Source organism: Lithobates pipiens, unplaced genomic scaffold (genome assembly GCF_037356315.1).
Source record: "Lithobates pipiens isolate NorthernLeopardFrog02 unplaced genomic scaffold, aLitPip1_a1.2 Scaffold_23, whole genome shotgun sequence".
In the NCBI taxonomy this organism is placed as follows: domain Eukaryota; kingdom Metazoa; phylum Chordata; class Amphibia; order Anura; family Ranidae; genus Lithobates; species Lithobates pipiens.
In genome coordinates, this window is record NW_027507785.1 from 178,298,662 (window position 1) to 178,324,627 (window position 25,966).

At 42.9% G+C, this 25,966-nt stretch overlaps 1 protein-coding gene across 2 annotated transcripts in view; it reads right to left on the reverse strand.

The window, feature by feature from the left end:
- Positions 1–25,966, reverse strand: part of EDEM3 (ER degradation enhancing alpha-mannosidase like protein 3) — a 123,652-nt gene that overhangs the window by 96,572 nt on the left and 1,114 nt on the right. For both annotated transcript variants that reach the window (XM_077452661.1, XM_077452662.1), the window contains exons 2-3: positions 19,041–19,086; positions 6,335–6,435 (exon numbers count right to left, since the gene is read on the reverse strand). In XM_077452661.1, the coding sequence (XP_077308787.1) occupies positions 6,335–6,435; positions 19,041–19,086 (147 nt within the window). The remainder of the gene's footprint in view (positions 1–6,334; positions 6,436–19,040; positions 19,087–25,966) is intronic.

Genomic DNA, 25,966 nt, shown 5'->3' on the forward strand with positions numbered 1-25,966 from the left:
AAGCAAGACAGTTTGAGCCGAATTCCATCGGAATTCCGTCAGGAAAACCATCAGAGCTTTTTCGGACAAGAATTCCGATCGTGTGTACGCGGCATTAGAGGGAATTATTTTTACATGTTTACACCCCGGTCTGGCTACCTGTGCAGCTTAACAGGGGGTGGTAAAAGTGTGACTACTGCCTGGTTTTACCACCCTCAAACCACACGTCTAAACAAGCCCTTTACATTGAATTTAGTCATTATATATATATATACACATACATACATATACATATATATATATATATATATATATATATATATATATATATATAAATAAAAGTACACTGCTTATTGGAGCTGCCCACTAATCACCCCATATTGGACCACGGTCCAACAGCTACTGGCCCACCTTCTTGAGATACCGGTCTCAGTGACCCCCAACATTTTTCCTACTAGGCCTGTCACCACTAAAGCTCCCCACACCCTATAAAAAAAAATTAGTGTGTCATGTCCTCACAGCAGCATGCTGTGTCAAACCTAAAAACTGTTAACTTCGTGCCCCCCTTCCCTTGAGGCCCTTTTCTCCAGAGTTAAGGATGTTGAATTGATGGAGAAAAATGAGAGTTAAGATGCAAGACAGACTGGAGGCTCATAATAAGGTCTAGGAGCAGTGGCACCTTCGGGAGGACCCACCATGATCAGGTAAAAAAAAAAAAAAAAAAAGAAAAGAAAAAAAGCTGCTTCGATGATTTCCTTTCCCCCTCCTTCCCTTCATATAGAGTATTCTTGTGACTCCAACAGCCACATAAAAGCTGTTACAGTTTATTAAATGAATCAGCGATGCATATTTGACAAAATGATAACGCTAGATAAATAATTACCACTGTCCTTTAAGCATAGCATTAGAACTCATGAGTAATTATCTGAAAGTAGTGATGCATACTACGATCTGTACCTTCGAAATTGTGTACTTCTTTATTTTCCATCGCAAACACAAAACTAATAAAATGTTATTTGGAAGGAAAAAAAAAAAAAAGTACACTGCTTTCTAGGACACAAGGGTAAATCAGGATGATCATGTACAGTAGGAAAATTAAAGTAAAAGAATTTAGAGGGAATGTTAGGGACTCACAGAAAAAGGTCAGTCCTGTGTCTGAGCACCCAAACAAAATTTACCAAGTTGGGCGAGGATGTGTGGGTGGCAAACAAAAAGGCAGCAGCCCTAAATGTCGCTACTACTGCTAAAAGCCCAGAGAGTAGCCCATCCAGTTGGGGTGATGAGGGTATTTCAGGGCAGTCTAGGCAGTTGGTGGTAAACGGGGATGCTAGATTTAGAAGAACCGATAGTTTGTGACCAGGATCGCCTCAGTCCAAAGGTTTGCCGTGTCACTGGTGCCAGGGTTTGGCAAGTGAGGGACTGGGTTGATAAATTGGAGAGGGACTGGTTATGGCACAGCTGTCTTGGCCCAATGACAGAATAAATGAAAGGAGGAGAATCCATAAATTCCATTAAAAGAACTAAACTGAAGGTTGAAAAAGAAAAAAATACCAAAAAAAGGTAAAAAAAATTAAAAAAATAAAATAGTGAAGAGGAGGGTCGGCAAAGATAAACCTGGTTGTAAATACGTTTAAAAAAAAAACAAACAAACAAAAAAAAAAAAAACACCACACAACAATTAGGGCCAGTTCACACTGCAGGCGAGGCGAGGCGACACCGACTTGCCTCGCCGCGACCTCAGCGGCAACTTGCAGATGACTTCTGTATAGAAGTCAATGCAAGTCGCCCCGAGGTCGCCCAGAAGTAGTACAGGAACCTTTTTTCTGAGTCGGAGCGACTCGAGTCGCTCCTCTCAGAACGGTTCCATTGTACAGAACGGGGGCGACTTGTCACACTGCGGCGAGGCGAGTCGTGTCGCCTCGCATCGCCCGCAGTGTGAACCGGCCCTTACTTTAACTGGAGTAATGGCACTACTGGAACAATAATAGGGTGAAAAACTATAAACCTATTAAAAGACAATTTTAATGGCACATATTATAGAAGTCCCAACTATAAATGATGTTCTGCTGAACCTGTTGATCTAAAACATTGAGGAGCATATTACAAATTTTCATATAAACCAACATCTGGGTAGCAGTGACTAGCATATGATCTCATTCAACGTCATGTAAACAACAAGCACACACTGAAAAGATAGAAACACTTCAAAGTTGATAAATTTTAACCTCCTCGCGCCTGCCCTATAGCCGAATGACGGCCGTAGAGCAGGCGCATTCGTCCGGGCGGTCGTCCCTGGACGGCCTGATGTTTACTTCCGCAATGCGCGCCGCCGCGGGCGCGCATCGCGGAAGTTCTGTGTTTGCCGTGTCCCCCGGGGACAGGCAACCACAGATCGCTGTAAACGGCCAATCACAGCGGCCGTTTACAGCGTGATCGGCGTGTCCAATGGGAGATGATCTCATATGTAAACATATGAGATCATCTCTCAGCGCCGCTCTCCTTCCTCGCACAGACAGTGCGAGAGGGGAGAGATGAACGGCTGCAGCGGCAGCCGTTCTGCCTGTGAAAAAAAAAAAAGTAAAAAAATAAAATAAAAGTGCCATCCTCCCCTAGCAGTGCCATCTGCCCCAGTGCCATCTGCCCCAGTGCCACCTGCCCCCAGTGCCACATGTCGTCAGTGCCACATAGTGCCATCTGTCATCAGTGCCACGTATCAGTGCCATTTGTCATCAGTGCCACCTGTCAGTGTCACGTGCCATCTGTTGTCAGTGTCGCGTGTCATCAATGCCACTTATCAGTGCCATCTGTCATCAGTGTCACACGTCATCGGTGTCATATATTAGTGCCATCTGTCATCGGTGGCACATATTAGTGCCACGTGTCTTCAGTGCCACGTATTAGTGCCACGTATCAGTGCCACGTATAAGTGCCACGCGTCATCAGTGCCACATATTAGTGCCATCTGTCATCAGTGCCACATATTAGTGCCATCTGTCATCAGTGCCACCTGTCATCAGTGCCACGTATAAGTGTCATCATTGCCACGTATCAGTGCCATCTGTCATCAGTGTCACGTGTCATTGTCCTGGTGCTTCAAAAGTGTAATAAATAGTCAACAAGTTAGATGTGTAATTTATGTTCCTAGAACACATGATGGCGCTACCTGCATGTTGGGCCTCTCTATGTGGCCAGGCTGTGAAAAAGTCACACACATGTGGTATTGTAATACTCAGGAGGAGTAGCAGAATTTTTTGGGGGGTGTCATTTGTGGTATACACATGCCACGTGAGAGAAATAACCTATTACAATGACAATTTTGTGGAGAAAAAAAAAAAAATGAAAAATCTTAATTTTGCAAAGAATTGTGGGAAAAAAATGACAACATCAAAAACCTCACCATGCCTCTTACTAAATACCTTGGAATGTCTACTTTCCAAAAAGGGGTCATTTGGGGGCTATTTGTACTTTCCTGACTTGTTCGGGTCACAAGAAGCGAGATAGGCCACCAGTACATCAGATGTGATCAATTTTGTGCGATTCACACCACAGCTTGTAGACGCTCTAACTTTCACAAAGACCAAATAATATCCACTAATTTGGGTTATTTTTACCAAAGACATGTAGCAGTATAAATTGTGACCAAAATTTATGAAGAAACATTAATAATTTGCATAATTCTGTCACAGAAACAAAGAAATATGCGTTTTTTTTCTAAATTTTCGGTCTTTTTTCATTTATAGCGCAAAAAATAAAAACCCCAGAGGTGATCAAATACCACCAAAAGAAAGCTCTATTTGTGGGAAAAAAAAGGACAAAAAATTCATTTGGGTACAGTGTTGCATGACTGAGTAATTGTCATTCAAATTGTGAGAGCACCGAAAGCTGAAAATTGGTCTGGGCAGAATGGTGTTTAAGTGCCCAGTAAGCAAGTTTAATAAAGCTAATTTTCCAGGGCTGAGGGCTGCTGTCCAAGATTTCGACTGGGAGAGAATGTTGTCATTAACCACTTGCCAACCAGCTGCTGCAATAGCACTGCGGCAGAATGGCACAGCTGGGAGAAACATTATCCCCCTGTTCGCCCACAAAGCCGATGCAAATGCTGGTGGTTGCGATCAGAGAACCAGGATCTGTGTGTGTAAAACACACAGTTACCGGTTCTCTGAGGGGAGAAGTGACAGGTCGTCTGATCATACAGAGTATGAACAGCGATGTGTCATCTCCTCTACACAGTCCCCCCCCCCCCCGCTTCAGTTAGAACACACACTAGGACACACTTAACCCCTTGATCAGCCCCTAGTGTTAACCACTTCCCTGTCAGTGACATTATTACAGTAATCAATGCATTTTTATAGCATTGATCGCTTTAAAAATGCCAATGATCACAAAAATGTGTTAAAATTATCCGACATGTGCGCCATAATGTTGCAGTCCTGATTAAAAATTGCCAATGGCCGCAACTACTAATAAAAATGAATAATAAAATTGCCATAAAGCTATCCCCTATTTTGCAGACGCTATAACTTTTGCGCAAACCAATATACACTTCTTGCAAATGTTTTTATCAAAAATATGTAGAAGACCACATATCGGCCTAAACTGGGATTAAAAGAACCATTTCAGTGTTTACAGATGATCCAAAGCTAAGCAGTGGAAGAACGTTCTTACAGGATGTCTCAAACTTACAAGCCAACCTCAATGCTCTGTTTAATTGGGTAATTACCGTATGTGGCAAATGAGGATTCAGGTTGATAAATGTAATGTTGTGATTTTGGGGACTAAAAAACATGCATCATACTTTAATTATAGGAGGAGAACTGCTGGGGGAGTCAATGGTAGAGAGGTCTAGGTGTTCGGCATTATTTTTATCAAACACGATACTGCACTGTGCAAATGGAATTGCATAGAGTGGCCCTGACATTCCTCGTGTCCCTCGTTGGCGCTCCTGGCTTCTCCACTGCTCAGTGTGTCACCATAAGGAGGAGTTTCTTATAATGGCATACCTGCGGGCTCGGGCCCCACAGCTAGATGTTGAATCGTTTTTTATATTAAACTACTGTAATGTAAAAGGGAGAAGGCCAGCAGTGTTAGCCAAAAAGCCTCAAGTACATTACATATGGCTGCCAATCTCACAGTGTGAGCTTATAGGCAGGAGAGGAGTCATAAGGAATCATCGTCCCTTGTCCAGTCAACAGACTGGGGGGGGCTGCAACACAATGACCAGACAATATTGTTTAAATGGAATTGAGAAAAGTGAGGTTGTGGACCTGGCTCTGCTGCTTTTATCAAAAGGTCACTTAAACAGTATCTCTAGGTAGGTAAACAGTTCATACACACTATACTGTCAAAAGTATTGGGGTGCCTTCCTTTACACGCACATGAACTTTAATGGCATTCCAGTCTTAGTCCGAAGGGTTACATATGGAGTTGGCCCACCCCTTGCAGCTACAACAGCTTCAACTCTTCTGAAAATGCTGTCCACAAGGTTAAGGCGTGTCTATGCGAATGTTTGACCATTCTTCCAGAAGTGCATTTGTGAAGTCAGGCACTGATGTTGGACGAGAAGGCCTGGCTCGCATTCTCCACTCTAATTCATCCCAAAAGTGTTCTATCGGGTTGAGGTCAGGACTTTATGAACCTTGCAGGCCTGCACAGAGTACTGACCTCAACCGGATAGAACACCTTTGGGATGAATTAGAGTGGAGACTGAGAGCCAGGGTGGGCCAACTTAATATTGAACCCTAGGGACCAAGACTGGAATGCCATTAAAGATCATGTGCATGGAAAGTAGTGTTAATTTTGTCGACTAAAACATTTCATTAAAACTATAACAATTGAGATAACTAAAACACTGGCCTGTAATGCATGTTCACACCTGAATATCATATTCAATTTTTCATGCCAGCAGTATATAATGAGTGTGGAAATTGTAAAGAAATGCTTAAATAATGCATTACAATTTAACGAAACCATTCGATTTTAGGACGACTAAAACAATTGCAGAAGACTAAAATGGGACGAAAACGCCATTTTAGTCAAAAGACTAAATCAAAAATTTTCTGCCAAAATTAAAGCTGGCGTAAAGACAAGCTTCCCAATACTTTTGCCAATATAGTGTTATATGTATTTCAATTGTGTATTAGGTTGTCTGACTTATTCTTGTTTCCCCAAGAATAAGGATATGGTAAGAAGACTGGATTGCTTTAAAATGTAAACCATTAAACTGGAACAGCAAGCTTTCTTGCCCTTTAAAGTTTCATTCCAGACAGATGCTGAAAGGAAAAAAAAAAAAATGCAAGCCACAGTTTATTATAGTTATGCATGCAGGGAAAATGTTAAAATATTAAAGGAGTCTTACTTTCCCAACGCATCATCTACATCTCCTCTGCTTGGTTCTTGCCCACGTATTCGGCCACGGCACGTCAAAGGCATCAGTTCATCAGCAGGATATGCATGTTGCTAGTTAGTAAGCAGAACATATTGTTAAAAAAAACCTTGGAAAAAAAAAAAAAAGAAGGAGGCAAGAGACAGTTATGACTGTCTAGCCACAAGGGGGGGGGGGGTCTAAGTCTTACAGAATATTGCATTTACTACCATCTTTTGAAAGGACTAAAAAAATATTATATTATATTATCTTTTCATGTGACAATGTAAAGTAGAGAGTATAAAGTTTTTCTAACAGTAAATTTGCTGTCTCTTCAAAATAACTCACACAGCCATTAATGTCTAAACCACTGGCAACAAAAGTGAGTACACCCCTAAGTGAAAATGTCCAAACTGGGACCAAAGTGTCAATATTTTGTGTGGCCACCATTACTTTCCAGCACTGCCTTAACCCTCTTGGGCATGGAGTTCACCAGAGCTTCACAGGTTGCCACTGGAGTCCTCTTCCACTCCTCCATGATGACATCACAGAGCAGGTGGATGTTAGAGACCCGGTGCTCCTCCACCTTCCATTTGAGAATGCCCCACAGATGCTCAATAGGGTTTAGGTCTGCAGACATGCTTGGCCAGTCCATCACCTTTACCTTCAGCTTCTTTAGCAAGACAGTGGTCCTCTTGGAGGTGTGTTTGGAGTTGTTATGTTGGAATACTGCCCTGCAGCCCAGTAACTGAAGGGAGGGGATCATGCTCTGCTTCAGTATGTCACAGTACATGTCAGCATTCATGGTTCCCTCAATGAACTGCAACTCCCTAATGCCAGCACCTCTCATGCAGCCCCAGACCATGACACTCCCACCACCATGCTTGACTGTAGGCAAGACACATTTGTCTTTGTACTCCTCACCTGGTTGCCGCCACACACGCTTAACACCATCTGAACCAAATAAGTTTAACTTGGTCTCATCAGACCACAGGACATCGTTCCAGTAATCCATGTCCTTAGTCTGTATGTATTCGGCAAACTGCAGACGTATGGTCTGAGCACTGACAGGCTAACCTTTTCCATCCCTTCAACCTCTGAAGCAGTGCTGGCAGCACTCATATGTCTATTTCCCAAAGACCAAATCTGGATAGGGAGATGAGCACGTGCACTCAACTTCTTTGGTCGATCATGGCGAGGCCTGTTCTGAGTGGACCCTGTCCTGTTAAACTGCTGTATGGTCTTGGCCAACGTGCTGCAACTCAGTTTCAGGTTCTTGGCAATCTTCTTATAGCCTAGGCCATCTTTATGTAGAGCAACAATTCTTTTTTTCAGATCCTCAGATAGTTCTTTGCCACAAGGTGCCATGTTGAACTTCCACTGACCAGTACAAGAGAGATGACACCAAATTTAAAACACACCTGCTCCCCATTCACACCAGAGACCTTGTAACACTAATGAGTCACATGACACCAGGGAGGGAAAATGGCTAATTGGGCCCAATTTGGACATTTTCACTTAGGGGTGTACTCACGCTTGTTTGCAGAGGTTTAGACGTTAATGGCTGTGTGTTGAGTTATTTATAGGTGACATCAAATTTACACAGCGTCATTTCTTAGAGTTATCACATGAAAACATACCGTATATACTCGAGTATAAGCCGAGATTTTCAGCCTCTTTTTTGAGGCTGAAAGTGCCCCCCTCGGCTTATACTCGAGTCATCGCTGTCTGCCCGCTCGATCAGCGTGTCGAGCAGACAGACAGCGGCCATTCTGATTCAAAAGCCGCGCCTCCGGCTCCCCCTTCGCCTGTGATAGGCGGAACACTGAATTTCCCAGCAGCCTGTGTTCCGCCTATCACGGACTTCGTATCATCCTCGTACTACGGACGAGGATGATACGACGTCTGTGATAGGCGGAACACAGGCTGCTGGGAAATTCAGTGTTCCGCCTATCACAGGCGAAGGCGGCGGCGCAGCTTTTGAATTTTACAATGGCCGCCGACGAACGAAGAGGGCACGGGACGGAGGCAAGGCACAGGACGGCACGGCACGGGACGGGACGGGACGGGACCGGAGGCAAGGCACGGCGGCGAGGCACGGCGGCGAGGCACGGCGGCGAGGCACGGAGGCAAGGAGGCTCGGCACGGGACGGAGGCTCGGGACAAAGGCTCAGGACACAGGTAGGCTGGACACACACACACACACACACACACACACACACACACACACACACACACACACACACACACACACGGATACACACACACACACAGGGATGGATGGATGGATGGAGACACACACACACAGGGATGGACGGACACACAGGGATGGACGGACACACAGGGATGGACGGACACACAGGGATGGACGGACACACACACAGGGATGGACAGGCATGTCTTACCCTCGGCTTATACACGAGTCAATAAGTTTGCCAGTTTTTTTGGGGGTAAATTGGGGGCCTCGGCTTATATTCGGGTCGGCCTATACTCGAGTATATACGGTAATAAAATATTAACAAAAATGTGAGGGGTGTACTCAATTTTGTGAGATACTGTATACATCAAGGGCTTGGTCGGAATACAATTTTAAAAGGTGGTCCTATTTTTCACAAGAACTACTATTCACATCTAACATATGCTCTTTCTCCTTTAAATAAATATTGCAGGAAATGTGCTACATCAATTTTCCAAAATAACAATAAATTTTCATGTGACTAGTGCTAGGCTGAATGTGACTAATTACTGCAGCTCCTATAACAGGTTATCAGAAGAATTGTGATGCTGCATCCGATCAGTTATAAAGTTAGTATTTAACATAATGCATTTTTAACATTGTAAAAATTAACATTTTTAAATGTCCTAAAAATAACACATGCTAAAATACATGCTACAGGGACAGAACTGTGTGTGGAACAACTTTGAGGACCAGCCAAGAGCAGAATGCTTCAGAGCCGCCGGTCAGCGGCTCTCTGCTCTGCCCCTCCAGCACTCACTGGAGTGCTGGGCTGTGGAGATGGAGGTGGTGGAAGGGGGTGGCTCAAGCTCTCAACAGATAACTTAAGAGGCTGAACCAGCTGCTGGTCCAGGCTTCCAAGTGGATCCCAAAGCATATGGTCGGGCCCGAGTGACAGACAATAGCGGACGTTCACCTGCTGTTGGCTGAAAAAGGATCACAGGAATGCAGAACAAAATGCAGTCCTGTGACCTACAGGAAAAGTATTGCCAACATAGCTTTGGCTATACTTCTCCTTTAAAAGCAGAACTACACTGTATCTGAGCGCCACAAACCAAAAATGCCATTTAATTCATTCTTATAGCAGACTTTCAGTCATTTTTCAATCTATTAAATTTTCTGCCCTGCTAGTTTTAAAGTGGTTTTAAAGTGGGGGGCGGCAATAAAGGCATAATGAGCTAGTATGCATAGCATTAATTACTTACCCGTGAACGAAGCCCCCGCAGCAGTCCTCATCTCGCCCTCTGGCCGGCGACATCCATCCGGAGGTTACTTCCAGAGCCGCAATAACGCCACTCCTGCGCGTGCACGGGAGCCGCCAGGAATGGCACAGTACAACTGAAGCAACGGCACGTACTTGCTTCAGTTGGATTAAGTGTGCATGTGCCGCATGACGTCAGCACATGCAACTACAGGGATATCTCCTAAACCGTGCAGGTTTAGGAGATATACAGTGCAGCTACAGGTAAGCCTAATTATAGGCTTGCCTGTAGTTTAAAGTGGTTGTGAGGGGTTTACAACCACTTTAACTTTGGATAGTAAAATATTTTTTTTATCTGCCAGTAAATCCCTTATACAGCCCACTTCCAGTTTCTTGTCTAGTAAAAATCCTAGGCTTACAACATCATGCACAGCGCAAAAAAGGTTGATAACAAAAAGTTAAAATTGATTTGCTTCCATTGTTTAAATTGGGGAAAAAAATAAATAAAATTAGTGTATGTAGATAGATAGATACACACAATTTTTTTTTTTTTTTTTTTTTTTTAAGAACTGTCTTGAGTTCAGCTTTAAAATCAAAAGACAATGCCAATAATTAACTATAGGTGGTCCAGTATTAGTTAAATACTGCCTGATGAGATACTGTGGTGTTTAATAAGCAGACACTTTATGATTTTCCAGAGGATGTGTACTGAAAAGGAGAGCAGGCGAGTTTTCTGATAAATAAGGAGCAAGAGAACAGAAAAATTGCATGAATACATTAGTCATTTATAAAGCCAAACGGGTTTTTAAGTTGGAAAATGACATTAAATACACAGGAGCAGCTAATATTTGCATTGTTCTGCTACTGCAAGCAACACCTCAAAAATAAATACATGAAGTCAGTGCTTGATGTCGATACGATATGGTGACGTTTCAAACTTTTCTAAAAGCATTGTTTGAACCAAAAGCACTGCATGCAGTAACAGCAATGTTAGCGAGGAATGCACCCCAAGGGGCAACGTACATGATTGCTGAGAGATCACAGGAAGAGGCGGCATTACATTAAATATTACCTCCTCTCCATTAGAAATACAATTTTTACACATGCTCAGCCTCTACTTTTTTTATTGCATTCCAAAAGGTAGAGTTTGGCTTGAACTATGATAGCCTTTAAAGAGATTGTAAAGGCCTTTTTTCTTTTAACCGCTTCAGCCCCAGAAGATTTTTACCCCTTCCTGACCAGAGCACTTTTTTGCGCTTCGACACTGCATCATTTTAGCTGACAATTGCGCAGTTGTGCGATGTTGCACCCAAACAAAATTGAGTTTTATTTTTTTAGGAGCTGAAAGTGGCATAGGCGTTTTTAATGCTAGAGTTGTTAAAAAAATTAATAAATGCCAAACGCTGGTAAAAGGTTTTCAAACGCAATTTAACGAGGCTTAACACTGCATACACAGCGTTAAGCCTTGTCCGGCGTTTCTTTGCCTCTATTCCAAAATCAATGGTTCCCTATGGGAGCCCATTGATTAGAATAGAAGTCGCACGGGAAGTCGGATCAAGATGATCAGACTTGCGGCGTGACTTGTGTGCCGAGAATCTTGAAAGGGAACCCTCGCCTAAATGGAAAAAAAAAAAAAAAAAAAAAGTATTAAATAATTTGCGTGAGGTGTCCCCCACCCCCCAAGACGATCCCAGACCCTTTGGTCTGGTATGGATCTTAAAGGGTACCCCCCCCCCCATGTCCAAAAAAATGGTGTGGGGGTGTCCGAGCACGCAGCCCCTAAGGTCAGGAAAGGGGAGGGAGCGAGTCCCCCCCCCCCCAAAGGGATTGCTTGTGCCTTCAGCCAATCAAGTGACGGGTATTAGTCCCACGCCTCCCAAATGGCTGAGAGGTGGTTCAGTGATAGAAAAGCGAATATTCATTCCCTTTTCTAAACACACCTGGGTGGAAGGCGAGCACAATGCTTTGAGCTCCAAGGCCACCTTTTTTTAAGCCCATTATTCCTATGGCTCTAATCAGGCACTCCTCTCCTCTTTTTTTGCTCGAATATTACTCAGAACTCCCAAACATTATATTTTTTTTGATTTTATTTTTTTAGCAGACACCCTAGGGAATAAAATGGCGGTTGTTGCAACTTTTTATCTTGCACAGTATTTGTGCAACAATTTTTCAAACGTGTGCCCTCCCATTGCCTGTAAGAACGATCAAGCGGCACCCATCATTCAGATATTCCCACTGAAAGTCAAAAGACGTCATATGATGTTCTTGGGCAGGAAGTGGTTAATGAATGCACCGCCACTGCATATCAGTGAACATTAACTTGTGATCTGCCCGACTTTTTCTGCTTATCAGCTATCCTTACTTTTAGTGTATATTATGTGTATACATTGGAAGACAATTGTCTTCCAATGTGGCCCTGGAAGGGCAAAAGGTTGGACATCCCACTTTAAAACGTCACCTGTTTTCGTTTGATGCTCTCTTACTCTCAATGTACCTTGGGGACATATAATGACCTAAAAGTAGGTCCTCATCTTGTAACCATCAAAATAAAAATAAAAAATTCAGAAAAGGCAAGCACTTTAAAGTGGAACTAAACTTTCCCAATCAACATTATTTTTATCCCTAAGGGTCCATTTACACATCAGCACTTTCAATCACGGGCAAATTTGCGCAAATCTGCCAGGGATTTTAACCAATTAATTTGAATGACACCTCAAATCGCGGCACTGGTCAGCCAAGACGGTCATACGATAAATTGCGCTGCGATTGCGGGAAGGATGTCGCCAAAAAAAGTTCAGGAGCTACTTTTGGGCGATATGCTTCCCGTTTTACATGTTGCCACGAATGCAGCCCAAATTTATCACACGACAACCACGGCAGACCCACGTTGCGATCAAATGAATGGCATCTGAAATGCAAGTCTTGCAATTTGTCATTCACACATCAGTGCTTTCAAATCGTGGGCATATACGCAGCAAACCTGCTCGCCATTCAAAACACTGAAGTATGAATGTAGCCTTATGCTGCTAGCATTAGTAAATGGATAGGAAAGTAGATTATGTTTACTTGTTTTTTTTTTCAACACTTCTACAGTTACTTCCTGGTTTCTTTCTTAGGCAAATGTCATCATGCATCAGAGGAGAATTCAGGAAGGGGAGGGGGGGTATTCTAAAGCTAAGCACATTCCTCTGTATGCATGTTAGAATTAAGGGCAGATGGATTCCAGGAATGAAATGCTACTTTAATCATTTGCCCTTACTCAAGATGGCCAGGAATGCTAGGCGGGGTTCAAAGTGATTTCTCAACCAATAAAGCATGGGGACATGGATGGATGGGAGAGTTTGCTTTGTATTTAAAAAAAGAATTAAAAATAGTGTCAAATAGTAATGTCTCCTGCACAGCCGTTATGGGTTGACTGCGGCAAGAGAGAAGAGGGGTATGTTGGACCTCATAACTATGGTTAAAAAACACAAGACAAATACTGCAGGTATTTTTTAGTTAAAATAAATGTGCGCATCTCAAAAATAGTCAATTCACTAAAAAACATGGTTTACCAAACGTATAAAATATTTTGCAGTTGTGTTTTGCACTGTAATGTAAGGTTGGCAATTTACGATGCAAAATCTTAAATAAAATAATTTTAGTGCCTAAAATTTGCGTTAGGCCCCTTCCACACGAGACGGATCCGTAATGATCCGCCCCGCGATGATCCGCTTGCTCAGCAGGGATCGCTCCTTTTATCCCCGCTGAGCCAGTGGATGACAGGGCGGTCCCGGCACACTGTGCTGGGACCGCCCTGTCAGATTTCCGCTTTCCTTTATGGGGGAATCGGATGAACACAGACCGCCTGTCCGTGTTCATCCGATCCGCTCTGCAGACGGATAGAAAAAAAAATAGGATTTTCCTCAGTCTGCAGAATCAGACCATAGTGGAGACGGACGATATCGAGCGTCTGCGGATGTTCATCCACAGACACCCGCTATCCCATAGGAATGCATGTATGTCCGTATTTCATAGGCAAACGGATGGATGAAATACAGACATACGGTCCGCATGTGTGAAAGGGGCCTTATATTTGGCTTTTTTTTTTTTTTTTTTTTTTTTACTGGCTAACACTTCAACAGAAGGCACACAATACTGTGAAGGTGTGAAAACATTCCAGAGTGCTGTCATTCATAGACAATAGTCTCCCTCTGATGAAATGTTTATTTTCATTCCCGAACTCAGGAGCTGAACATTTTCACACTGATACATTGTAAACTTTTCATTTCTTAGCTAGTGCAGGGTTCTTCCAATTGTTATTTTGTACATTTCTAAAATACAGCAAACACAAGGTGATAAATAAGGATGAGCTCCGGCGTGTTCGCAAACAGCACATGCAGAACCCGCCAGAAAGTCGGCACTGCGGAGCGCTAATCACAAGCAGTGAGACATTTCCGATCTCTGCAGCCGAGCATCGGGACAATGTCTCCCTGCTTGTGATTAGCGCTCCGCAGTGCCAACTTCCTGGCGGGCTCTGCACATGCTGTTTGCGAACACGCCCGAGTTCAGCCTTAGTAATAAATATGTTTTTTAGTGAATTGACTAATGATTTAGCTCAAGTTTTTTGTGGTATGTATTTCACTATTTTAACAAAATGTGCACCATTTACCTCACATTCGATATTTTATTTTGATGAATTGACTATTCTCTAATGCGATATTGCTGAAAAATTAGTAATCTCTAGTGAATTGACCCCAAAGTACTAAAATGTATTTTGTCCCACAAAGAACAGATCAAAAAATATAGATTATATTTTTTCCCTCTGTTTTGTATTTGTTTTATGGTTTGTTTCATAAATGTCTTTACCCTTAAATATTCAGTTACTTTTTTTTTTTTTTTTTTTTTATTTTTTTACTAGAAAAAATTACTCACAACCTCTAAACATATTTTTTTAGCAAACACCCTAGAGAATAAAATGGCAGTCGTTGCAACTTTTTACGTCACACGGTATTTGCGCAACAATTTTCCAAAGAGTTTTTTTTTTTTTTTCAAAAAAAGTTTAATAAATCAAAAAACTAAAAAATAACAAAAAAAATAAAAAAAACAAAACAGTAAAACTAGCCCAATTGTCTTGTATAACGTGAAAGATAATGTCCGCCTGAAAGGACGGTCAAACAGCTAAGCTGCCGCTATGATTATTCTTACGGTGCACAGAATTGTCGGCTTTAAAAGATGATATCTGAATGATGCCTGCAGCTTCAGGCATCATTCAGATATCCCCACTAAAAGCTTAAGATGACATGACGTCCTTGGGCTGGAAGTGGTTAAGCTCTTTTTTCATAGAATGTGGGCACGTTTACACTGCAGCAACTCTTGCTGCTTCCTAAAAAGTGATCATGGCTTGCTTTTTAGATGGCAGTTGACTGGCAGCTAGGAGGTGGCGACTAGGGGTGTGCATCTTCACTGGTCTCACGATTTGATTGTGATTATCTGGTCAATGAAGCGATTCGAATACTGACATGCTCCCACTAACACTTGGGCCACCTAGCCGCCATTCCTCTCTGCAATCTTCTGGGACACATCACAGGTCACAGAAGATTGCCCGGCTGTGCAGGATAGCGCAGCGAGACGTGCGCACCCAGCTGTGAAGCCGCAAGATGTCACAACCAGATGCCCACAGTAGTATTGCCAGCGCCATGGACAGGCAGGGGAGAGAATGGAGGGTTTGGGTGGCCTCAATCGCTGGATTGTGGGACAGGTGATCGTCTTTTTATTAAAAGTCAGAAGATACACTTTTTTGTAGCTGCTGACTTTTAATAAACAAAAACAAATTACTAAGAGGCCCCTCTGTGCCAGCGGTCTTCGGGGACCATTGGCTAGCCAATGGCAGAGCGCACCCAGCCCTAAAGCCGTAAGCTGTCACGGGCCGGTGTCACTGCCCACAGTAGATATGATGGTGCTAAGGAAAGGAGGGGGAGAGGAGCGAAACTTCGTGCGGCCACATCAATGGACCATGGGACAGGTGAATGTCTGATTATTAAAAGTCAGCAGCTACACTTTGTAGCTGCTGGCTTTAAATAAACAAAGAAACTTATGGAACTCCGCGCACACACACACCTGGCTGCTGGAAGATCAGGAGAGATTAGAATCCAACAAACAGCCCTGTGAAGTTCCCTGTACTGTCTCTGTGATGACATTTCTCTGCCCCCCCCCCCCCCCCCGTCCCGTTTGCACCTTCCAGCACACTAGGAGTTAACACGAAGGAATATGCAAATGGGGGAGGTAAATGTCATCACAGAGCACATGTAGGAGCCAGTTTAAAGCGGTAGTAAACCCGCAAATTTTTATTTTTATTTTTTAAACCTGCAAAGCAAAAGTCATAATGAGCTAGTATGCACCGCATACTAGCTCATTATGAAATACCTTCAAACGAGGCCCCGACATCTGGCCCGATCCACGCCGAGGGAGCTGACATGCTCCCTCTGCGTTTCTTCCGGGTATCGCGGCTCCGGCGCTGTGAGTGGCCGGAGCCGCGATATCGTCACTCCCGCGCATGCGCGCGGGAGATTTCATTCCGGCCGGTCGGCCACTGCCGGATTTTCAGGCCGAGAATCCCCTTGTGCGCATGCGCCGCTGCAGTCAGCGGCGCATACCGAGGGGAATATCTCCTAAACCGTACAGGTTTAGGAGATATTTTTTTTATCTACAGGTAAGCCTTATTATAGGCTTTCCTGTAGGTAAAAGTTAAAAAATTGAGTTTACAACCACTTTAAGTAGAGTACAAACACATTTGCTGCTAAAAATTGGGTATTCTGAAAGCCAGCACTAGTGGCTGTCAGAATATAAGAGCCCACCAAGGGGTAGGTGTGCAAAATGCAATATGTTTATCCGTTTCCTTCTCTATTTGCTGTATAGTTGTAATTTTAAGTAAAGATTCTATGGAGTGTTCCTATGGAAATGTCAGCGGTCGCACATGAGGCCCTTTATATTTAAATCGGGTTGAACATCACCACCTCTCCAGCCCATCTCACGAGCAAGCTCCTACATACAGGGATACCATGGATAAAGAATGTAGCTACCCTCTAATGATCACAACAGCAAAACAAAAAAATTATTTGGAGATCCAGAGGTAGAAAGTTATTTTAGTTAAAAGGATAAGTTCACCTTTTAGGAAATAAAAACTGCACATATTTTTGCAGAAAAGAAAAGAACAGTTATTTTTTCCTGCAGGAGCCTGGAAGGCAATGCACCCATTATCAGTGATCAGGGATGCAATGCCAGGCTTCTGCAGACAAGCCGTGCAGCTTTCAGACTGAACCTCCATATGGGCTGTCAGTTACAAAGTGACAGGGCTTGTGAAAAAGGTTTACAAGGGCTCTGATCATTTAGCACTAGGGATAAGCTCAGGCGTGTTCACATGGAACACGTGCAGAGCCCCCCAGGAAGTCGGTGCAGCGCTGCGCTAATCACAGGCAGTGAGACATTGCCCCGATTTGCGACTGCAGAGATAGGGCAATGTCTCACTGACTGATTAGCGCAGCGCTGCACCGACTTCCTGGCGAGCTCTGCACGTGTTCCATGTGAACACGCCTGAGCTCATCCCTATTCAGCACCCTCACAGTCCATTCAGGACTGCAAGCCATGATCTGTGGCGGCGGACGGTATTTCTCTACACGTGTGAAAGGGGCCTTCTTTAACTAAAATTTTAGCATGCACTGGATAAAGCTTTTTATAGGTATTATTTTCTACAAATGATTGCATAGTATTTCTATACTGTTTTACATTTTAGTGCAGATATTAATACCAACATATCATTTTGTTTACTGAAGTCAGTCCAGTACAAGATTCTGACAGCTTACTATAGGTAATGCACTACACATTTTTTACAGAATTAAAACAGATCACTAAAAATGAAATTACATTTTCTGCCATATCTGGGAGCAACAAGCTCATGATTATATACCAAGGCAAACACTGATTGGCTGACCAGTGCCAAAGAAACTGTCTGACTAGTTAAATTTCCACTGTCCCACCTTCATATGAGTGACATTTTACCACTCCTGTTTCCTCCTCTACTATATGGTAATGCACAGGAAATATAAAATTATCTACTGAGCCTGACTTTAAAGCGGACCTTCATTTTTTCAACTTTCTATAATTTAAATCTTCTGCCCTTGTTGTTTTAACTTTGGATAGTAAAACTTTTTTCTGCCAGTAAATACCTTATACAGCCAACTTCCTGTTTCTTGTCTGGTCATTAGCCTAGGCTTATAACATCATGCACAGCTCTCTCCCTCACTCAGAGCTTGCCAGGAAGGGAGGGGGGGGGGGTGAGTCTTAGGAGGGCCAATCAGAGCTGCAGAGCTGGAGGTGTGCCTCTGTGTAAATCCAGGAAGTGAACAGGCAGCAGCTTGAGCAGCCCACCATTAAAATGGTTGAAGCCAGCCTCGATGGAGAAAGATTTTTGCAACATATTTGGCAAGTATAGAATCACAGTATATATAAAATATGCAAAAGTGGTTGGAGGGAAGCTTCAGAATGGCAAAGATGTTTTTATTACAAATTACATGAGCAGACTGCAGTTCTTGTTTAAAGTGGTTGTAAACCCTTACAACCAACTTTGACCTACAGGTAAGCCTAGATTAAGGCTTACCTGTAGGTCCAAGAAATATCTCCTAAACCTATACGGTTTAGGAGATATTTACCCGAAGACGGGCACCGCTGTCTACGGCGCATGTGCCATAGACAGCGGCGCGCAGACGCACTGGGCAGGCCACAGATCGCTGCAATATGCCACGAGTGTCGGCTCCCGTGCGCATACGTGAGACCCGGAAGTCGCTCCAGGATACATGGCAGCGGCGAAGAGGAAGACGGAGGACCGCTTCGGGGGCTTCATTCTCAGGTAAGTTATTCATAATGAGCTAGTATGCTATACACAGGGTGTATTTTTTATTTTTGTATTTACTTCCTCTTTAAGTGTCTACTGGTAGATTGTTTTGGCCAGAGGTCAATCTGCAGTAGACCGGCCTGCAAGTCTATATACGGGCAACCAAAAGCCTATTTAGCTCCTATTTCTCCCAATTGTGACATGAAGGGAAGTTCCAGTTGCACAGGTTCTAGGTGACATAGATCTAAAGTTTAAACAAGCCAAGGAACTCAGAGATGACCTTCATTATTGTTTAACAGGTGGTGTATTTCACACTGTAAAATCACTAATTTACTGATAATGAGCAATACAGACCAATGGTTTGGCTGGAATCAAGGTGATCTTGTATACATACCATATAATTGCCATATGCATGATCAAACATTTCCAGCACTTGAGCCCTGAAACAAAATGCAAAAAAATAACTCGGATGCAAAAACTTGTACAAAACAGAATTATGCAATTGCATGCTTAACGTTACTGTAAATAAAACTTAAGTAGGATTCGAGAAATATTCAACTTTGAAAACCACGTGAATTACAGAATTGATAAAATCAAAATTTTTTACAACACCTCAAAAACAATTTTAAAAGTAAAAATAAATCCACATTTAAATGAAGAATATCCCAAGTGTCCAGGCTGCAGCATTATGTACAACTTTGTCTTTCACTCGACGCCGTATAGTGCAGTCAGAAGCAATCATTTGCGACGAAGAGTTCCAGCTGGAGTACTAAGGGCACCATGGGTGGTTCGCACGCCAGCGTCTGCATTCCATAAACATTTACCATTCTTTTCAATGGATGCTACACGCTCTGATTGGAGGAAAAATGGTGACAATCGTCAAGCCATCCTAATCATCGAGTGCATTTTACCTGGTCAAATACACAGTAATACTAGAGGAGATACTTCAATCTACAGCGATTTGCTACGTAAAAGCTGAACACCAGAACGTATATCTAAAGCCAAAAACAACGTTTGGATAAAGCAGAAAATGGTTAAAAACCAACAACCGCACACTGACCTTTGATCAATACACGTTGTTGGAAATATTTCTCTCATCTCCATCTTGTCCCTACCATTCATCAATCTACAGTATTGTTCTGCTGTCAGCACTTCCCGTATCGAAGTCAGTAACTGCACCTCAGTATATTCTACTTAAATTGGACCTTGTAATAGGTAGTCTAGGAGGTTGATTTACTAAAGGCAAATATACTGTGTGCAGTTGCTCTAGATCTGAGGGGAAGCTCTGCTGATCTCTATCATCCAATCATGTGCAAACAAAAATACTTTTTTTTTTTCCCCTTGCATATTCCCCTCAGAACTAGAGCAACTGCACTTATGGGTACACTTGCAGTGCACAGAATATAGAACGGTAGTAAATCAACCCCTATGCCTTTTATTGCATGGTCCCCGCCACCATATTCAATTACTGCATTAAAGCAGAAAAGAAAAAAAAAAAAAAAGTGGAGAGGAAAAATATCATTTTCTTGCACCTGACTCTCACATCACAATTCTTCCAGCAGAAACCTGGGAATGCCGAGCGTTGTAAATGTCATACGATAATATTCCAGCTTATTATCAGGCGAGTGTCTCCTTACAAAATGAGCTCCCCTATCTGCCATGCTGGAGAGCCTGCATTGCCTTTATAGACAGTCAATGACCCACCGCCCAATGTGTTAAAGTTTATCTATAGTCAAAATGTAAAATACATTCATTTTCACTTCGTATTTCAATTTTTTTCTAGCCTACTCCTAATTATCTGAACAATCTTAAAGTTTGTAAATTTTAAGATCTGCACGCATTTACTTCCTTTAATTATGTGACACATATTCACTATGCCCTGTGACTATACACTGCGGTGTCACAGGAATTCACAGAGCAGCCGATAGGTGGACTTTCAGGAGGCGGAGTCAGCTGGAATCACTTGGAAGATGCCTGGGGTGTGTTTTTTAGTTATGAAGAGAAGGGACTAAAGAAATGAAAAACGAAATCTCTCAAACTGAATCAGGACATAGCACAGCAAATCCTTTCTAGAATAGAAGGTATTTACAGGTCATGTGACAATAAGTGGAGCCATGACAATTTTTTCCTTTACACCCCAAACATCCAAATGCACATCAGGGACCACAAATGTGTACAGCGGAAGTACTATTATAGAACCATTGATTTCAAACTATATACAGCAGAATACCAAGTTATTATGTACTCCTAGAAACAAGCTATAAAACGGAAGAAAGTCTCATACTATTTCTATAGCTTATTAACAGTCTGTTCCGCAAAAATGACAACGGCTTTGGCCAGAAAACCTCCTGGAGCCTTATCCTCCTGAACTTTCACAAACATCAGTGTGGGAGTCTCACGCATGCGCAATGTAAGATTTGACAGTTGTGCTGAGGAAACACAAATGATGTAAAGACGGCACATTGCTATGCAGATAGACAGAACTCTGTGTGCCATGAATGGTGCTTACAATGCCCATGTGCGAGTGACATCATGGACAGATGAAGACAGCAATATCTCCTAAATGGCAGGTCTTAAAAAGGTTTTAGAGACACCAAATAGTAAGCTACTCAATACTGTTTGAACCGGAGCTGAGCTATCCTCAAGTTTACTATCACTTTAATGGTTTTACTTGGTCATTGAGTCACAAGCCCTACGCCATGGACACGCAATATGGAACAAATGGCTTCATAATAGCAGGCTATTTTTGCACTATACGCCAACAGTTCTAGATTGACCAATTAGACACTAGTTATAAAGGAATGATTTGCATGGCTCCACCTTCTGTCAAACTTTTCATTTTTGGGATAGGTGATTGAACGAGACATAAATACTATCTAGCCATACACTAATAGAATCATTTCATTCAATTTATTTCCTACACAAACAATGTGGATGGAAGACTCCACCCAGCCGGGCAATATGCATTGGGGTGCAATTAACTTTACACTACAACACATATATAGTGTGTTACCATTGAGAGTTTCAGCGCTACCAAAAACTAAGTGATTCTCACAAAAAAAAAAAAAAAACACAACATTTTCTTCCCAATTCATACCATTTTTAACCCAGCACTAGTGATGTACAACTTTCAAAGCTGCTGGTCCCTCCTCCTCTCTCAGTGCGCAGTTGAGCAACAGGGGACAGTGCAGTCTCTAGTCAGTCAGCTAGCATGGTAAAGATGGGGCAGGAGAGGGGGAAGGGGCATGCAAGGGAGTGCTTTACCATCTTAGGCTATAGGGCTGTGTGTTTCTATTGATGAACACAACGTAGGGAAGACAGCTCTAGTTCCTACATGCAAGGCTGGCTACATAGGATGCTGTGAGGGAAAGGAGCTACCCGGAAAACAGGAAAACTACAGCAGTGATCATGGCACAAGCTTCTACAATAACATTCGGTAAGTGATTAAATCACCAGCAAAAAGTGCCTAAAAACAGAGGGTTTAAAACCGCTTTAGGAATAGTGAAGTGAAGGAAGCTCTGGGAATGTGTTTTTTTTACAATTTCATAGCATATGGCTGATAGGCAGATGATGGGGTATGAAGTGGAGACAACAATTTTATGGCGGGAGAGAGAAGCACAAATCAACACTACTGAAAACAAGAACCTTTGTTCAGGCAAGAATTCTAATGGGGGGCTTTGGAAATAGTGTGCTTGGGGACAGATATTTTGTTTACAATTTCTCAAAAATACTTTGCAATACAGACTGTTTTTGCATAGGGCTAGATTCAACCCCCATTGTGACAATGCTCAAACCTGGAGATACAGTATGCCCCTGAGAAGGGAGCTTTATTTGCCCCATACCTGGAAGTTCTGGGGGGGGGGCTCTAGCTGGACATTGTTTAGCTCATCAGTGCAACAGAGTGGCCTGCTAACTATATGAGGCCTTCACACAATGATCTGGGATTCATCAGAAGAGAAATCCAACTTCAGAAAATAAAAAATGATTTATAATATATATATACACACACATTTCTCTCACACATAAATTGGCTTGGAGTGGAAATAAAAAATAAAAAAAAATCATTACTTGAATGTCTGAAAAGTAATAGTAATGCATTATCTGCTCATCAGCCCAGCAGCCAAATGCCTGATAAGGTTGGCAGCTACTGCTGCAAGAAAAATGTGACAGGAGAACAAAGAACCTCAACAATGGCAAAATACAGTGAATTATATGACATGTTCACATGAAGGCTATGGCCGGCAAAAGAAGGGACTGAAGGGTGTGGTGGGACACCGACTGAAATAACAAAGAGCTCCAAGCCATTTTTTTCAAATTAAAACGTGCTGTGTAACAAATGTATTGATGAAGTTATATGTCACCGCTTTACGATTTACACAAGCCAGAGAGTATAGCTCACAATACACTTCCAGAGATGTCACCCTCATACACAGAAGCTGTATATCATTTAGCCGCCCCTCCTCTCCCCTTGTCCATTCACAGACTGCCTTATATTTTCAATACTGGTACATTATGCACCTCACAGGGAAGCATCACTGGTGAATGCCTCCTCTGATGTGCAGCAGGTACAAGACTGCCATCAGTACAGGTGCCTGATTCACATGAATGGGGACAGGAAGACGACAGGGCATTTTCCCCTCATACTGACCACCGACGCCAGGGCATTTTCTTCTCCTAGTGATTATTGATGCTGCGGCATTTTCCCCTCATAGAAACACCAAGGCATTTTTCTCTTGTAGTGAAACCGGAGCATTTTCCCCTTCTAGTGACCACTGACACCGGAGCATTTTACAGGTTGAAAAAAAAAAAAAAAAAAAAAAGGCAAAAGTCCCTGTAGTTTAACCAATAAAAAAAAAAATTAAGATAATTATAATAATACAATATACACAATCCTATACCCACAGTTGATTCAGAGGATGGCGAAAAACCCCAGCAATTTATGATCCAATTTGCTACAGCAAAGGAAAAAATTCCTTCCGGATCCCTAAGAGGCAATCGGATATTCCAAGGATCAACTTTACCTGCAAGATCCCTTTGACACTGGAGGCGTTTTTCAGGTGTTTTAGCTCTAAAAATAGCACTTGAAAAACATCTCTCAATGCTCCCCAGTGTGAACGCCAGAGTGCTTTCACACTGGGGCGCTGGTAGGGCATTAACAAAAGTCCTGCAAGCAGCGTCTTTGGGGCGGTGGGAGGAGCGCCGCCGAAGCACTCACAAATTGCTTCGGCAGTGGCGCTACAAACTCTTTCTTTGGCTGCTAGCTGGGGTTAAAAGCACCCCACTAGCGGCCGAAGAGTGCTGCTAAAACTACGGTAAAGCTCCACTAAAACTAGTGGCACTTTACTGCTAACGCGGCAGGCCGGTCAGTGTGAAAGGGCTCTAAATGTTAGTAACCAGTTATGTTATGTACACAGCAATGAATCCAGGTCATTCTTAAAGCAATCTATGGAGCTGACTGGAACACAAAAGGTATCTATTCCACATTTTCACAGCTCTTACTGTGAAGAAACCTTTCTGTATTTGGAAAGGAACTCTCTTTTTCTCCAGACATAAAGAGTTCCCCTTGCCTTCTGTGTTGACCTTAAAGTGAATACCTCAGTAATAACTCAGTATTCGTACATGTTGATCATATCCCACCTTAATCTCATCAAGAGAAAATAAATTCAGTTCCTCCCATCTATCCTCATAGCTGAGCTCCTCCATGCCTCTTATCAGTTTGGTTTCCCTTCTCCAGTTTCCCGATATCCTTTTTGAGAACTGGTGCCCAAAACTGAACTGCATGTTCCAGATGCGGTCTTACTAATGATTTGTACAGGGGCAAAATTATCTCTATCTCTCTGGAGTCCATACTTGGCATTGCATGTTATTAAGCGTATTATCTACCAGAACACCCAGATCCTTCTCCACCATTGATTCCCCCAGTTGTACTCCCCCTAGTATGTATGATGCATATTCTTAGCCACAAAGTGCATAACTTTACATTTATCAACATTAAACCTCATTTGCCACATAGTTGTCCAATTAAACAGTGCACTGAGGTCGGCTTGTAAATTGGAGACATCCTGTAAGGACGTTATTACACTGCATAGCTTGGTGTCATCTGCAAAGACTGAAATGGTACTTTTAATCCCAGACCCAATATCATTTATAAAAGGTGTTAAAAAGTAAGGGTTCTAACAGTGGCAGGAGCTCCATTAGGGGCGCCACCCCCCTTTTCCATCCGCCCAGCCCCTAATCTAATTAGGTTTTTTTTATTTTTTGAAGCACATGATTAGAGCCCGAGGCTCCAATTGGCTTAAAAAAAGGGTGGGCTCTGGCCGCAGAGTATTGTGCCCTGAGCCCACCCAGTTGTGTGACATTAGCAAATTATTTGCTAATATCTTGTTGCTTCTCCTCCCGGCCAATCAGGAAGTCTTCAGACTCCAGGCCAATTGCTTCTCAGGACCCACTTCCTGTTGTTTGGCTGGGAGGAGAAGCAACGGCCCGGCTCTTCCCTCGGGAAGCTGCAGCAGATCGAGGGGCAGCTTCCAGGAGCCCTACCCTGAATACAGCACCACTTCCTAAGGTAAGGACATGGATGGCCACCCTCATGTCTGACACCTGTCTAGGCGGGGGACAGCTTCCAGGAGCCAGCACCACCTCTGAACATGGCCCACTGTCCAATCCTCGCCTCCTCATCCATCTCCCACTGGGGGAGGGGGGGTGCAGGTGAGGGGGCATGTTTGTTGGCCACCTCCAAAAAATATTGAGCACCAGATGCCTCTGGGCCCAATCTTGGGGTACACCACCGACAACCTTAGGCCATTCAGAGATTAACCACTACTCTCTGAATTCGGTTTTTTAGCCAGTTTTCTATTTACAAACTGATCTTTCTAAGCCTGTAGACTTTACCTAACACATTAGCCATGTGTGGGGGGAAATGTGCCAAACGCTTTTTTTTTCTTTTTAATCCAAGTATACAATTTTCCCCTCCTAGTGATTAGGAGGGGGAAATTATCCCAGTGTCTGTAATCACTAGGAGGGCAAAATTGTCCCAGTGTCTGTAGTGATTACAGACACTGGGACAATTTTGCCTTCCTAGTGATTACAGACACTGGGACAATTTTGCCTTCTTAGTGATTACAGACACTGGGACAATTTTGCCTTCTTAGTGATTACAGGCACTGGGACAATTTTGCCTTCTTAGTGATTACAGGCACTGGGACAATTTTGCCTTCTTAGTGATTACAGGCACTGGGACAATTTTGCCTTCTTAGTGATTACAGGCACTGGGACAATTTTGCCTTCCTAGTGATTACAGACACTGGGACAATTTTGCCT